The sequence below is a fragment of the Ursus americanus genome, chromosome 27 (assembly GCF_024610735.1).
Source record: "Ursus americanus isolate L20-20 chromosome 27, mUrsAme1.1.p, whole genome shotgun sequence".
Classification (NCBI taxonomy): Eukaryota; Metazoa; Chordata; class Mammalia; order Carnivora; family Ursidae; genus Ursus; species Ursus americanus.
Genome location: NC_142153.1, coordinates 16,900,772 through 16,918,585, shown reverse-complemented (window position 1 = coordinate 16,918,585; position 17,814 = coordinate 16,900,772). Strand labels below are relative to the sequence as shown.

Here is a 17,814-nt window from a genome sequence, read left to right as displayed (position 1 = left end):
AAATTCACTGATCGTATCACCTTTTCCACACACCTTATCCTTCCCACTCCCACTCCCCACCATGTCTTTTTTTCCTTTCTTGCCATTTTATAATAATCATTCCGTTGTATGGACTCTGACCTCTTTTGCTCCTTCCTCCCTCCATGGTACTTTTTATCTAGGAAAACCCCTACTCTAATTAAACCCAAATTTTTTACCTACTTGATGCCTATACTCAAAGAGTTGACTATAGCTAAAGATAAAATACAGCCAAGATGATTCAGCTTGCTTTAAATTCATGACACAGATCTCAAAGGAACCCTCAGTAGTGACTGTTAAATATTCTATATTTCCCACTTTCCTACTATCAAGATGACTATTTCATAACTCCTTCTTTCTCGCCAACCCTCTAACATCTGCTTGCTCCTCCTTTTACTCAGGGAACAACCTCACCCCTCATTATGCTAAGAAGATAGAAAAAGAAATCTACCTCATCTTCCCCCCAATTTGCTAATTAGTCTGTGCTTACAGAACTACTCTCGTTTACAGCAAAATTTCATGAAAAGAGTTGTCCACACGCACGGTCTCAAATTTCAATTCCTATTTTCCCTATGCTGACTCCAATCAAGCCTTCACCCCCACCAGTACAGCACAGCTGCTTTGAGAAAAGTTACCCGTGGCCTCCGTGTTGTCAAATCTAATTGTCAGGTCTAGTTCCTCATCTTCCTCAGATACTCAGCTATTTAAAATATTTGATAACTTCCTCCTCCTCTCAGCACTCCATCTTTCACTACTACCCCTTCTCGGGCCCTCTTCACCGCACTCTCATCTCCCTGATCTCTAAATGTCAGTGTGCCCTCAACATCAATACTTGGGCCTCCTCTGTTCTTTATTCCAGTCACTCCCTCTTTCATCTCATCTCCTTTCACTGCTTTAACTGCCATGTGTATCTCGATGTTTCCCAAAGTTACATCCCCAACCTCAAACTTTCCCCTGAACTCCAGAATCACGTGTCCAACAGTGGTATCTTCTTGGATATCAATAAGCATCTAAAATTTAGCATATCCAAAACTGAAATCTAGATTTTTCTCACACAAACCCACTTTTCTATAACCTTTCCACCATAACTGATCCTTCCATTAACTCAGCCAATCCAACCGAAATATCTTGATCGTCTTCTCTGTCTCCACATCTCACCCTTTATGGAGAATTCACTGGCAAATCCTTTACAATATATACCTTCAAAACATATACACAATCTACCACTTCTCACCATCTCTACTGCTACCAGCCTAATCCAAACAATCGTTATCTCCTCCTGGGACTACTATAGTAGCCTAACAGACTTCCCTGCCTGAACACTTGCCCTTTTATAGCAGCCAAAAAAATCTTTTTAAATTAAAATTTAATCATGTCATTCTCCTGCTCCAAACCCTCTAAGGGTTTCCCATCACTCTGCTTTGTATTTATCGTAATTAATAAAATATGAAGCCATAGTCACCACCTATAAGGCCCTAAATGACCTGGCCCAAGCTCCTTTTCTATCCTCATTTCCTCCCACTCTGACCCTTACTCATTTTGCTTCAGTTATCCTCACTGTTCCTCAAATAAGACAAACAATCACCCTCAGACACTTAGCTCTTTCCCCGATGCCTGCTACATTCTTCCCTCAGATATCTACATGGCTCATTCACTCATTCCTGTGACATGAAGTGAAGGCACTTGGTCTCCTGTGTTCAGTGCACTTCCCCCACAAGTGAAACTGTGCCTGACTCATAATAAACACCCATCAAATATGTTATATGAATGAATGAATATCCCCTTTCCAAACCAATCGTCTAAAAATGAAGTCGTTTACACATACTTTCTCACGTTCCTTAGATCTAATAATTCCTCTGTTCACCTTGATTTCCACTCACAGCACTCCACTACTCCATTCTTGATCTACTTATAGCACCTTCATGTTCTCAAAGCCTGTGGACCCTTTTCTGTTTTAATGGCACATGCCCCAAATAACTACTCTCTCCCCGAGACACTTTTGTCACCCAATTCACCAAAGCTGCTGGAGTAAAAGGTTATAAATGGTTGCCACGTTGCCAAAACTGATGATTAATTCTAAATCCTCAGTTTCTCAAACTCTCAGCAGGACTTAAAACAGGTTGATTACTCCTCCCACGTGAAGCATGCTCTTCCCTTGGCTTTCCACACACTGTATCTCCTAATTGCCTTCTATGCCAGTGGATGGCAACTCCTTTGCTGTCCCTTCCACCATGCAAACATGAAGTACGAAGAGTTTCTCAAAATTCTTAATCCCAGTTCTTTATCTCTAACAAAAACTGTCCTCTGAGCTATAGCCTGGATATTGAACTGCTGCCTGGCCACCTCCACCTTGCTTGCTATACGACAGCCCTCCTTCCTTTAACATGTCTAAAATCAACTGTGACTCCTCAGCTCCAAAGCTTGCTCCTTTTCTTCAGTGGTTTTCACCCCTGTTAGTCATGGCAACAACAGAGGAATGATCCTTGACACATGGCTCTCATCATCACACCAAATTCTGCTGACTCAACTGCTCTATTAAATGTATTTTGAATCTATCCCCTTCTCTCCATTCTCAATAAAACCATCCAAGCCGGGTCACCACTGCCTCTCCCTTGGATTGCTCTCACAGCCTCCTAACAAGCTTTCCCACTGTGACTCTTGCCCTGCTACAATCCATTTTCTACTGTACAGCCCAAGTTATTCTTTTTTTCTTTTTTTTAATGTAATTTATGTCACTCCTGCGTTTAAACCCCCCAATACCTCTTAGGAGGAAATAAACTCCTCATGTAAACATGGCCTATCTGTTTCCTTGTTCTGCGTCTCTATCCCTCACTCCGTCATCTTCAATAGTTCACCACACTGAACTACTTTCAGTTGCCTATCAATATTATGATCTCTTTTTGCACCGCTGTTTCCTATGCCTATAACACTTTTCCTCTATTCTTCCGCTACCTAATTCCTGTTCCTATTTCAGGTCTTGCCTTAAACATCACTTTCTCCAGGAAATACTGCAATACTTCCAAATATGCATTACATGGCTCTCCTATAAGCTAAACACAGCGCTTGTGTTCATCTCTATATGCCCTACAAACCTGTGGACTTCCCCCTGAGGAAGCAGATCAGGAGTGTCTTGTTCATTACTGAATCCCCACATCATAAAATGCTCAACAATTTTTAATAAATGAGTAAGTGTATTTTTATCTGCTATATCGTTTAGTGTTTATTAGCCATCCTCTTGGAGTAAGCTAATATTTTAACAGGGAGAAACAATGTGCAAATATCCTTTTATTTTCTGATGTTATAATCCACTTTAATTCTTTAATAAGAAGAAAAAACACAATTTTATAACCAAAGGTGGTCATTTGAAAATATCATGTATAAATACACCAGAGAAATTAAACAACAGTGAGGCTGATACCTCTGACTTCATAGCAGAAAGGGAGGAAGGGAAGGAGAAAAAAAAGAAAGAGTGGTAATCATTGTTACAATTCACTAGAATCATAGTCAAGGTACCTCACTTAAGATGTCAAAATATACTCACACATATAACGAAATAAAGAATAAAAGTGAGGGTCAAACAATACAGTAGTATTCTAGTAGCTTCTAGTAGAGACTTATAAATATATGTTACTTTAGTTAAGAAATATCTTAAACATTTCCTTAGAAGCATTTTAATCAGAGACAAAATTACAAGTATAACCTAGAAGTAATTCTACAAACCACAAATTCAGAAAACCATGAATCCCCTCTGTTGAGTTTAATTCTGTTATGATCTAAATAAGTTCTATATTGTTCTCCAGATCAGCTTCAAAAACATATCATCCACTCAATTTAAGCAAGATAATTTCTAGCCACAGTACCTTTGGCTATAGAGAGTTAGCAAGCTCTTATCAGAAGTGGCTTTCCAGGGAAAGAAAGAAAGCATAAGGAGTCTTCTACGTTATTAGGTAAAGAAGGAGGGTCTATTACAAAGGACATGAATCCCTTCTCAATGGCAATTACAAGGGTAAAATATAATTTTATAAGAGGAGGTCACGTATATCTTTATTTAGCAAAATCACTCATTTTTTTTTTAAGATTTTATTTATTTATTTTGACGGAGAGACAGGCAGCGAGAGAGGGAACACAAGCAGGGGGAGTGGGAGAGGAAGAAGCAGGCTCCCAGTGGAGCAGGGAGCCCGATACAGGGCTGGATCCCAGGACCCTGGGATCATGCCCTGGGCCGAAGGCAGACACTTAATGACTGAGACACCCAGGTGCCCCCAAAATCACTAATTTAATTAACATCTTAACAAACACAATTATTTAAAATCTCCAAAAGAAGCTACAAGAATAGGAATAACAGGGGCGCCTGGGTGGCACAGCGGTTAAAGCGTCTGCCTTCGGCTCAGGGCGTGATCCCGGCGTTCAGGGATCGAGCCCCACATCAGGCTCCTCCGCTATGAGCCTGCTTCTTCCTCTCCCACTCCCCCTGCTTGTGTTCCCTCTCTCGCTGGCTGTCTCTATCTCTGTCAAATAAATAAATAAAATATTTAAAAAAAAAAAAGAATAGGAATAACAACTCTATATAGATCAATACAGGTGCTTGTAGTATTCCCTCCCTCTTAGTGCTCACAACTATTCTATGCAATAGGTATGTGGCTATCGTCTACATTCCAAGCATGGGGAAACACGTAAATCTCAAGTCACGTGGCAGGGATTCCCCTTTGATTTCTGTGACATGAAAGCCCATGTTCTTCCATTCTACCATGTAGGTCTGCTATCACTGACCTATTGAGACATCTGGGAAAAGCACTGAAGTTGAACAAAGCGGCCATACTTTTTTGGAGAAAAACAGCAGTTATCTTACCCTAGAAAAAAACTTAGAAACTTAAACCAGAACACTATAAAGTAACGTGTACACTTCAACTATTTATAGCAAGGATATAATAATCTCCATACTGGGAGATAACTGGTTGTGTTACTGATGTTATCAAAATCACAAAGCCCCAACTAAAGAAGCCTAATGAATAGCAAAAGAAGTGACAAAGCAGGAGTAAGTCCTCCTCTGCCATGAGTAACGTGCCTGAAACGCTAATCTTTGGCCAGAGAGACCTCACACCCTAATGTCAACATGGTTCAGACACTCAAGAAGTTGTATATAAACAGTTTGCACATGTGTAAATATTGATTTTTTGGAGATAAACCTCACAAAAGAGTGAATTCAAATTCTATCCTTTATTTTCAGAGCACCACATACCTTTTTTATTTATAGCAAACCTTTGCACAGCATCACCTAAAATCTCTAATTTTCGATAAATGATGAGACCAGCCTATAAAAAAAAAAAGAGTACACTAAAGATAACCAAAATAAAGCTATATGTCCCACTTGAGAAAAATCCAAAACAGTGACTCCCAAAGGACCCAAAAACCTGCATTCAACCTACTATGATACACAAAGATCTATGTCTTCATTAAATCACCATACCAATTTTGAGAATGGAGAAAATAAGCTGATGTGCCTTAAAAGTTTTAAATTTTTATCTTTTAATATTCAATATTATAAGGAGTTAGCCAAATCAAACAACTTAAAAGTGGGACTCCAACAAAATACAATCAAGTAACAGAAATCTATTTTGGAGACACAAAGCCACTCCCCCGCATCTCATTAAATCAGGTGTGAATGTTGGCATATGAACAGCCCTCCTTCCAGGCATTGTTAACAGGACCAACCAAGTCACACACTGATTTTTCATGAATAAAAATGCTACAGAACTTGCACGAGTTCTCCACAAGTCCTACGATTTTTTTTAACAGAATGTAAAGGAAAATTAATCACCCTCTTTCCTGAAAAAATTGAATTTTTTTCTGTTTTAAAAAAAAAAAGGAGTTTCCAGGCCTAAAAACAGATACAAAAAAGGAAACAAGATATTCATGTACAAATGAAAGTATAAATTAGGGAAAAAGAAATCCACAGGGACATAAAATATATTTCCTGAACAAAACAAAAACAAAAACCAAATAATGCTAAGATAAGTCTAAATTTCAGTATATATGAATATGTAAATATGAAAAAACACAACTAACAGAAGTGGAAAGCTAAATTTGGAGGTAATTTTCCTAAATTTTTAGCACATTTTAAATGTAAATATAAGAAATAATTCCAGTTTCAATATAGAAACTATCTATAATTATTTTTATTCTGAAGTTGCTTATAAATTAAATACATCATCAATACCATTTGTGTTTGCTCAGCCTGTGTTTATTAGCTTTCCGTGTTTTCAGAGAGAGTACGTTTATCACATACAAATTGGACATTATTTTGGCTTCATGACAATAAAAACTATTAGCACTGAACAATCTATTGACTGGTACTTGCTAATTAATATTGAGAATTATCAGTTTCACTGACTGTCTTCTTAAGCATTTTTAATGCCAACCTGATTTAGAATATTTTAGTTGAGTTTGCAACCATTACAACAAAATTTTTCTAAAGTAATTTATTATAAAGTTTAAAAAACACATCATAAAGACCTTTGGTACATACATACGCATCAGTGGCTGCATATAGTTTCTGATCCTCAGTGAGAGGAAAATCATTCCAATTGCTACAGCGGATAGATCTGTCTTTCAGAAGTTGTTTGCCGAAGAGGTGTTTAACCAAACCATTGAGGCTCCAGATCTCTGTACATTTCAGCTAGAAGTAATGAAAATCAATACTGTAAAAAATTATTTCTTTCTATTTTCAGATATTCCTAAATACCACCAAATGCCCATGCCGCAAATAATGTTGGAAATGTTATACCAAAATACAAGGCAGAGATAGTCCTTAATTAATTTCCCATCACTAGAAACCTCATTTGCAGTCCACATTATAAGAACTGAACTCCAGAATTTCCCCAATGTAGGTATTAAAATTCTTGGACTATGAAAGTATTATTCATGTAAAAAAGCTGGATTAGGTTGGTATGCTTTCTATCCAGTCCAATGACTATTTGACTAAATATGAGAATTTAACTTAATGACTACATTAATAAAATATATGAAATAAGGGTGATGGAATGGATGGCCAAACCTCCACTAAGCGCATCATACCACAAGAGCTACATTAGGCTTTCCCTTAAAACAAATTTTTTAAAAATAAAAAAAATAGAAATTATTGGTATAAATGCATCAAAAGGAAAAACTTAAAATACAATATGTAAATTTACAAATATATGAAATAAAGTGAAATAGTACTAAGGGGGGGTGCTAGCTTAAAGAAACTTCTCTAAGGCAATGGATTAGAACTGAAGGTTTTCATCATGGAATACTCATTTGGGATCTCTTTATTGTTACAATAACATACAGCTTAAATTATTTTTTTCAAAATATTTAACATTCAGACAGATGGGACATTCTGTGAAACACAATCTTGTTTATGAAAATAATATATGTATTACATCTACCTTTTTTTTTTTAAGTTTTTATTTAAATTCCAGTTAGTTTACATACAGTGTAATATTGGTTTCAGGTGTCCCAATATGGTGATTTAACACTTCACACAACACCCGGGGCTCATCACAACAAGTGTACGCCTTATGTCTACCTTTTCATTGGCAACATCTGTCAGCTCCACAACATTCTTCAAATCAATGTCAAAGTCACAAAGAAGCTTCCGCTGATCTCCTTTGATTCCTACACCTGCTTTTTTAATTGCTTCATTTTCAAGCAACATTTTTAATCCCTGTGGAAAAACTGTAACATTTTATTATTATTTCCATAGGTTCTATCAAGTATTATTGATTTTCTACTTTTTACACATTCTATGTTTATATTTAAATTTATGTTTATGTTAAGCATAAATTCTGAAACATATTCACCTTGAGTATTTCTTTTTTTTTAAGATTTTATTTATTTATTTGAGAGAGAGAGTGAGCACAGCGGCAGAGGGAGAAGCAGACTCTCCACTGAGCCGGGAGCCCAACATGGGGCTCAATCCCAGGACCCCCCATCATGACCTGAGCCAAAGGCAAATGCTGAACCAACAGAGCCACCCAGGCACTGCTACCGTGAGCATTTCTTTTCTTACCTAAAGCAAACTCCTGACTGATAAATGACAAGAAAAACAACTGGTTTGAATACTTCCTCTGATAACATTAACAGTATATTCCTGGTCACTTCCCCTGTCTAAACTTCAGTTCTCTACCGTCTAAACCAGTAATATCAATGCCTGATGGAGATACTGTAAAAATAAGTAAAACAGGGATATGAATGAATCAGATGAAACATGAATATTTCAATAAAGGTAAGGTGATGAGAGAAGCACCAGCTAATTGAAAAGTTTAATTTTATAGGGATAAAGCTGACATAATACAACTATTAACCATATAAAAATGAAACAAAGAAAAGAGATACCAACCTGACATAGAAGAAATATGAAACAAGTAACATTTGCTCTCAGACACACATAACTGAATCAGGGCAACTCTGTTCAGTTTCCCTTTATTGTACACTGGTGGCCATTCCATGTCAAATCCTACCACACCTCCAGTAGACAGATTTATGCTAAAGGGGGAAAAATAGTTCAAATTAATTACATTAAATTTTTAACTTCTATATAACTTCTGCATTCCAAAAATTAAGACAAACCACAAATGGTAGAAGATATCTATGATACAAATACCTGATAATGAATGCCCAGAAAATATTAAAAAGTCCTTGAAAAGTTGGTAAGAAGACAGATAATCCAGTAAAAAGAAGAAGAAGGAGAAAGAGAGGATGGAGCGGGGAGAGGAGGAGGAGAAAGAGGAAAACTATGACCAGGCAATTCCCAAAAGAAAATCCAAATAGCCAATAAATCCTAATAAATATGTGAAGACATGAAACCTCACTTGAAATCAGATGCAAATTAACTGATACAATTTCATATATCTATGAGTGGCAACAATTAAAGCCTCACAGTATCAAGTGCAGAAAAAGCTATCTACCTGTGGGACTGCTCAAACACTGGTGAACGTAAATTGGTAAAATCCTTTTAGGAAAGGCTTTGATAATATTTAGCTGAAGATGTATACATACTATGACCCACAAGTTTTTTCTCATAAATATATCAAATTCTCAGATGAGCACAACCAGACAGATGTTTAAGAATGCTCATTGCAGGAGCACCTGGGTGGCCCAGTAGTTTAGGCATCTAACTCTTCATTTCAGCTCAGACCATGATATCAGGGTTCTGGGACTGGCCCTGCATCAGGCTCTGCGCTCATCCGGAAGTCAGCTTAAGGTTTCTCTCTCCTCTCCTTCTGCCCCTCCCCCCACGCACACTCCCTGGAGTGCACGCTCTCTCGTGCTCTGTCAATCTCTCTAAGTACATAAATAAATCTTGAAAAAAATAATAATTTGCTTTAAAAAAAGAATGTTCATTATAATACAGTTCTTAGTGGCAAAAAAGGAAACAAACTGTATTTTCACCAACAAAAGAATGGACAAATTCTGGCATATGGAAACAATTAAATATTATATAAAAATTAAAATAGAACTACATATACCAAAAAGAAAAATTCTCAAAAAAACATAAAATGGTGAGTGAAAAACACAAGTGGCAAAATATACATATAGTCTGATAGTACTTTTTAAAGTTTTTAAATGGGCAAAATAATAGCATATGATATTTGGGGATATAAAAGTATAGATATAATAGAAAACATGTGAGGGAATGTTAAACATTGAACTCATGGTAGAAGTTATCTCAGAGAGCTGCAGAGGGGAGAATCAGAAAGGAAATATCTGGGGCTCCAGCTGTATTTTATTGTAACATTTCTTAATAAAGATTTGAAGAAAATGGATATTAAGATTTGCTAAAGCTAGGGTTTTTGTTATAGTATTTTCTATTTTTGTTTATATGTGCCTATTTTATAATTTTTAAATTAAAAACATGTATCACAAAAGAATCTCAGCTTCTGCTTTGGGCCAAGATGGAGTAACAGTAATCAGACATACCTTTCCTCTATGAACAAACGGAAAATTGGACAAAATAGCTAAGCAACAGTTTTCAGACACTGGACAATAGGCAATACAGGACTATGCTCTCTGAGGGAAAGGAAACCATGAGGAAGCCCTACAGCTGCCCCTGCTTTCTATCTGGAACGCTTTCCAGACAACAGAACAGGGAGAAGTCAAAGCAGAGCACTGAGGTAGGGAGACAGGGTTCAGAGCCAGAGAGGCTGAGGGAGCTGGAAGTAGTTTCTGGAAAGGAGGGAGCTAGGAAAGAGAGGCTGAACAAAGAACAACCAGGGAATCATCAGATGAACACTTCCTAGGGCTCATATGCAGGGCAGAGGCATTAAAGTTCTGAAAAGTCACCTTAGAGAGTCTTGTTGATCGCCTGGGGCAGTCAGCAAAGACTCCATAAGGGTCACACCTTATTATAGGGCTAAATTATTCCCAGAGTAAAGACTCCTACCAACCTGCCCTGGTAAAGCTTAAAAATAAAGGCTCAAAAGGTAAAGGCTGATCTTCAGGTAACTTGACTGCATGAAAAAGCAAAGCTCTTTTCTTTGAAGAAAAACAAGCAAATCCAACGTTCAACAAGTAAAATCACAATGTCCAATCAAAACTGCCAGCATCAGGAAAATGTGACCCCTAACCAGGATAAAAATCATTTCATAGAAAAAATAACATAATGGAATTAACTGACTAAAACAGCCATTATAAATATGCTGAATATGTTCGAATATTTAAAAGAAAACACGAATGTGAGAGCCAAAATGGAAGATATTTTCTAAAAAGAAAAATGGAACTTCTGGAGATGAAAAATACAATAAAATTAAAAATTCACAGGATGGGATGACAGACACTACAGAAGGAAAAAAAATGAACTTGCAAACATAGCAAAAGAAACGATTCAAACCAAAACACAGAGAGAAAAAGAATTAAAGAAAAACAATAAAAGACTGAAAGAGAAGGGAACCCCATGACCAATGACATAGTATTAAGCAATCCATCCTGTGTGTATAAAGGGGTGTATAAAGGCGACCAGGAGAAAAGAGTAACAGGATGAGGGGGAAAAAAAAATCTCAAGAAATTTTTTAAATCTGATTTAAGACTAGAAACCCACAGATCCAAAAAGCTCAATGAACCCCCACACAGGATGGCGACAAACCACACTACACAAAGGCACATCATCATCAAATTGTTGAAAACTTGTGAGAGCAAAAATCTTTAAGGTAGCCAGTGGGGGTTAGAAAAAAAAAGCCTGCCTATCATAATGCACACAGAATTCATCGGAACTCCATTCCTCAAATCACTTATGCTTATTTCCTTTACATATGTAACGCTACAGCACTGACAAAGGTAAGATGGTGGAGTTAACATACAATCATAAATGACAGACTTCCCTTCTCTGTGAGTCAAATTCTGTTCTATATAATGAGACCCAAAAGTGGCCAGTTAACTATAGTAGGAGTGAGAACACCTGAATACTATTTCTAGAATTCATCTACCACCAGGAGAGCATTAATAAATAGCTTAACTTACCTCTGTATCTTTTAACCATTGCAATGTACAACAGTTAAGGGGGAAAAAAAAAAAAGGTATAACAACTTCAAAAAAGATCTGAATGAATCCCTACTTCTTCTCCTTGTAAAATGTTTCAAGAGCCTTGGACTGCATTCCTGCATAGTCCTAATTTAACAACACAATTTTTAAAAATACTAACAGTCATTTCTAATGTTCTTCTTAGGAATCATTTGCTATAATTGTTGCTAACTCAATGCAACAGAGTTGATCACAACCATTATTCACTACTAGGTTGATATTTTTAATGAAATACAAAAGGGGCATTTGGAGGTTGAATAATTCTTGCATTTTTTGTCCTACACTGGTGAAATAAATAATGTGTTCATTGGTTCACTGGTGAAATAAACAATGTGTTTATTTAAGTATTTAAGTATCGAAAGTAACAAAAATTAGCTAATAGAAAGGATTATGAATGAACAAACAGGTACATTACACATTTAATCCAGTGATTTTAAGATTTTTTTAACGTAAAATTAGAACTTGTCAAATGATATTTTACATGTAGAAATGATTATCTACGGAACACACCTGAACTGTAAAATTCAGTATACACAGTTACCTTCTAAGGGTCCAAATTCAAATGAAACTAGGAAATTCAAATCTCTTACCTAATATCTTCTGATAGAAAAGAACAATCACTAGCTTCATAACTATAAACAATGGATCCAGTAAATTCTAAGAAAGGGAGGTCATCTTCGAAAACACTCTTCTGAAAAGATGCCTTGAGTTAAATAAAATTCAAAAAAAGGCACAAATAAATTTCACATTAAGTAAGAGATGTTCATGGAAAAAGTTCAGTGAAGCACTCAATTTATAATTCTAAGTTTTATCAACTAATATTCTATAGACTAATGAAGTCATAAGGACAATGTAGCAAAAATAAAGCCATCCACTATAAAATTATTTTTCTAAAAAGCTTATTTGCAAACTTCTCATCCTATTTTCATAAGAGTACCTATTTTATTAATTTTTGTCTTTAATTATAATAGTATTCTAGATGTAATAATGTTGCCTTAAATTGCTGAAGAGTTGACTAGTGGATCTTGAATCTATGAAAACTTAAACTTGTTTACCCATAAAAATCCACCAAAGTAAATACTGCCTAAATTACCCAAATTAGAACAAACTAGTAAGGTCAACCATACAAACTAGACAAAAAGGTAAAATACAGAGTAAGAATTCCCATTTTGTAAACCCCATTAAAATTTAACCAATCACACAACAGCAACTCTATCTTAAATGGTGACCTAAGTTTACAAGTGAAGACTGATTTTACAGTAAAATTTACACTAAATTTCCCATCTGAAAGAATAACTGGTGAATCACATACCTTTCCTTCTACTGCAGGACAGGTCTCATTCTGCACAGACATCCATTCAGGAAGTTTCCGCTGCTGTGGAGTTGTTCCCAACTTTTTTTCATTCATCTTTAATAGGCTCTAGTTGCAAAATCCAAAAAACAATTACTCTGTGAATAAATACAGTGCAATCTTTGAAAGAAAACTCAAGAGAGAGGCCTGTGGATATGACTGAAGGACCAAACATGCATTTTTAAAGTTATGGAGTTTGGCCCACATATAGGTTTTAAGAGCTGGAATTGCAAAACAAAAGGAAACAGATATAATGTGCTGGATCTAATAATTATACATTTAGTAGTATTTCCTCTTTTTAAAATAAGTGAGCCAATTTACTTGAGTTCTAAGGTTCTAGTAGTTTCAAAATCCTGTTATTCTATGACTTTGATCCTTTCAAAGAATAATCTTTATCTTATTACCAAAGTCAATCCTTGGGTGTGTAAATTCTTACAGATTTTGACATCTTTAATTTTCTTATCATCTGTCCTAAGATCTAAGTAAACTCAGCAAACTGTTGGACTTGTTCACAAGTCTACTTGAAAAATGAATTTTTAGACAGAGAACAGCTTTTCTATATTAAGGGGTTTTTTTTATTAAGCTCTTGGCCTACTAAGTGAACAAGTTTCTCTAAGAGTTTCACAGAGGATATTTTCAAAAATCTGTTACTAGCTGTGAGGGCTCTGCTCAATGTAAACCACACGTAAAGAATGGTTATAGAAAACACAATGAATGGGAGAACCATAACAGACTCTTTTTGTTAATGGCAAATGGATCCATACCCTGGTGTGACCTAACATACTAAATTGAAGTAGCTTTAAGTTCTTAGTAAAGTCTTCACAACTCCAACCTTAGTTCCTATTATCTCAAATTTCTAGTAAAGAGGCAGCAGCTTTAAATATATACCTGAAGATTCTTATGATGAAAGATGTTAATATAAAATAATCACAGCAACCATTTATGATTTAGGGATAACCTGTTATCCCTATTGATACTTAGCACAATAAACCCTGAAGAAATTACACAGTATCAGCAGGTATCCATTTTAATTGCTCATTTTCCCAAGCATAAATCCCCAAAACTGAGAATACTGATAATTTTTAAAAGATTACTCTAGCAAAACTTTCTATATGGAACCAACTCCACCACTCTTATGCATTGGGAAGGAAAGGGTTAAGAACTAGCTAGTAATTCACTCTCCCTACTGAGGGAGGGAAGATGAAAGACCTCAACAAGGGATCCCAATAATACAACTAATGACCTCAAACCAGATGGTAGCCTTGTAAACTTAACAATGATATTTACTAGCAGAAAAATACCAAAAAGTACCTATCTAGAAAATGCTGTTTGCAAGATATAGCTCAACTATCTTGACTGCTCATCACAAATGAGCCTGGAATTATGGGTTTATTAATTTATGGCTGAAAAATGGGGAGTAGTCAAGTAAGCTGTGTAATTAAGAGAATATAAAACAGAGGAGTTCCAAAACCAACACAACTTCCTTTGTGCAATTTTTTTTTTTTTTTTGCACACATTGCTCAAAACTATTCCGTTAATCCAAAACCATAACATGTCCTATTGCAAAAGAAAAGGACATTTTTGGAATCTGTGTCTGACAGTCTGGGGATCCTCCAAAAAAAGAATATGCCATCTGCACTTGGTGCTTGCTTGTATTCTTTGAATCATTAGCAAAGTTTGGCGTTGGGTAAGATCTATGATTCACTGAATCAGAATGGACAACTCAAGTTTGGATGTTACCACTTATATTATATTAAGAAGATAAACTATGTAAAATATATATTTTATTTTATAAAACATTTTACAAATGTCAGTAGTTATTAATACATTTATATGTCACAAATTCAAAACTCTTAACAGGAGAGTTAAAAATTGATCCCAAAGTGTACTTTTACATATGCTCCATTCTTAATCTTAAAACATTATTTTTATGAAGCTGGAAAATAAGTTTTTGCTACACATAGAGTAGATAATGTGCAAAACTGCCAGAAAATTGTGGTTTCTGCAAATAATAGACAAATCTATAAAAACAACTATAAAATCTTGAAATTTTGTAAGTAATTCATTCACACTGCCAAAACAGAAATAAACTTCAGTAACTCTTCCCTGAAGCCACCTATAACACTAAAATCATTTAAATTTGAAATGCCTAGTTTTCAGACGTAAAATACTCTCTTTTGCACATAAAATTCTGTCTAGATGCTTACAGGCAAAGAATTTGAAAGTAAACTTGTTTACAGACCTAACATCTTTGTCAAATTTACTTAGATCTCAGGACAGATAAAAAGCACACAGAAAATTAAGCTTGTAGAATAATTTGCAACAAGGAAACTCTTCAAGATACCTGAGGATTTTAATCGTTGATCAGATGAAGGTTACTCTCAGAAGGGATCCGAGTCACTGAATAATAGAATTTTTTATTTATATATTTAGCTGTTAGGTTGTTGAGTATAAACAACCTAGACAGGGCTTTTTCTAAAATCAAGTCTTTCATCATTTCACAACACTTCATCTCGCACCATTAAAAGATCTTACATTCCTCTCTGAAATAAATACAGATGGTCCCTAACAATGGTGTGACTTGGGATTTTTCAATATTACAATAGTGCAAAAGCAATACACATTCACTAGAAACCACACTTCAGATTTTGAACTTGGATCTCTTCTTGTGCTAGCGACCTTCTGTGATGATGCTGGGGAGCAGCACGGAGCCACAGCTGCCGTCAGCCACACCGTCACAAGGATAAACAACCAACACACTGGCAACCATTCTGTAACCGTGCAACTATTCTGGTCTCGCTTTTAATACAATAGTCAATAAATTACATGAGATACTCAATACTTTATTATAAAATAGTCTTTCTGTCGGATGATTTTAGCCAACTGTAGACTAATCTAAGTAAGTGTTCTGAGCACCTTTATGTGGTCAGCTAGGCTAAGCTATGACGATCAGGAGGTTAAATGTATGAACCACATTTTCAACTTCCAATGGTCTATCGGGGAGTCCTAAGTCAAGTAAGATCTGTAATATACTTTGATTTGCTTTGGTTTATACTTTCCTGGAATTATCCTGGTTATCTATCTACCATTGTCTGCTACTTTTCAATCTTGATCACTTTCTTAAGGGCTGCCCCTAAACAATATATACCTGGGATTTTTATTATTTTATTATTTTTTTATTTTTCTATTTTTTGTTTTGAATAGTCCCATTGAACATGTTTTTCAATAGGGTAATTCATCTCATTTGCATTTAGTGTAAGAACGTAAGTTTCCTCTTTCATCTTACTTTGATTAGTATTTTTCTTACTTTCTTCAGTTTTCTTACTTTTTTCATTTTTCCTGACATTCATACTCTTTTCCCATGATCAATGACAAAATGTCAATTTTTTTCCATCCTACTATTACCATACTATCTCAGCAAAATAATATAATAATATACCTTCCCCACCAAGACCCTACATTTGCACTGTCCTGTTTTTACTTCCCCATCCTTCTAATTACTGTTTTCTGTTGTTATGGTTTTGGTTACAGCCTGTTAGTTTTCTTAGTATTGCTCTTCTATTTCAACAATCCTTACTATTTTCTAAACATTTATGTTATACATTTCATCATCCATTCTAATATAAACATATTTATAAATTTAAATATGTAAATATATTGTTTACTACAGTTTCCTCTTCCCTTTATCTTCTCTCTCTTGAATCCTTGTTCTGACTCAACTGTTTGTTTAGAGAACTCTTTAAATTATTTTCATCAGGTAGAATATGAAAGTAATAAACTCTGATTCCCTGCATATATGAAAATTTATTTCTTCAAATAGATAGAATGATGTGTTGGCTGAGTATAACAGTCCCTCAGTAGTCTGTAGATATTCTCTTACTGTCTTCCACCTTTTGATGCTGCAAGTAAGAAATCCATTGTTTCTCTGATGTTTTTTCTATTGTGAGTCACCTATTTCCCATCTGGGAGCTTGAAAGACTTTTAAGGATTTTTATATTTTAAGGAGCCTAATCGTAAACTCTATTCTCCTTGGGATCAGTGAGTCCTTGAAAAGGACTCCTTTCCAAGTCTTTTTCTTAAGATCAGAAAACTTTCCCCTCGATATCGGTTGAATTGTATCCCTCCTCAAAAAAAAAAAAAAAAAAAAGGTGTCAGGGTCCTAACCTACAGCATGTGGCTCTTTATTTGGAAAAAGTCGTTACAGAGGTAATCAAATTTAAACAAGGTTATTACAGTGGTCTCTAATCCAAACTGAGTGGTGTCCTTACAAAAAGGGGAAATACAGACACAGAGACAGACATGCACTGAGAGATGATGTGAAGAAACACATGGAGAAAGAGCCATCTATAAGCCGTGAAGAGAAGGTCTGAAACAGATCCTTCCCCCACAGTCCTCAGATGGAAACAACTCCACCAACAACTTGACTTCGGACTTCTGGCCTCCAAAACTGTGAGACAATAAATTTCTGTTAAATCATGGAGTTGCAGCACTTAACTATGGCACCTGCAGCAAACTAATATACCCCTATTTCTAGTTCAGTTATTAATTGCCACTATCTCATCCCTTTTTTCCTTCTACAACATTTATTCACATGCTGGTGAATTTCTTCCTGCCTGGATTTCTTCTCCTAGACTCTATTTTTTCCTTCCTGACTACCATCTCTTTAATTTTGTTCTTTGTATTTTAAGATACTTCTTACACTTGACTTCCAAGATGCTAATTTCACTCCCAATGGTGATAGTCCTTTTCAGTTTGTCTACTGAATTTTTATAATGTTAAGATCTTGATTGTTAGTTCCAGAAAGTTTCTTTATGCTCTAGTTGAGTCTCCCTAAATGTGCTTATCATTTCTTTCTTTTGTAAAAGTTATAATCTAGTCCAAATATCGTT

At 35.5% G+C, this 17,814-nt stretch overlaps 1 protein-coding gene across 6 annotated transcripts in view; it reads right to left on the bottom strand.

The window, feature by feature from the left end:
• The window catches only part of WRN (WRN RecQ like helicase), a 143,260-nt gene that overhangs the window by 99,912 nt on the left and 25,534 nt on the right, over positions 1-17,814 (bottom strand). For all 6 annotated transcript variants that reach the window (XM_045779211.2, XM_045779208.2, XM_045779213.2 and 3 more), the window contains 6 exons: positions 12,887-12,994; positions 12,165-12,277; positions 8,399-8,544; positions 7,586-7,734; positions 6,545-6,694; positions 5,258-5,330 (listed from right to left, as the gene is read on the bottom strand). In XM_045779211.2, coding sequence (XP_045635167.2) covers positions 5,258-5,330; positions 6,545-6,694; positions 7,586-7,734; positions 8,399-8,544; positions 12,165-12,277; positions 12,887-12,994 — 739 coding nt within the window. The remainder of the gene's footprint in view (positions 1-5,257; positions 5,331-6,544; positions 6,695-7,585; positions 7,735-8,398; positions 8,545-12,164; positions 12,278-12,886; positions 12,995-17,814) is intronic.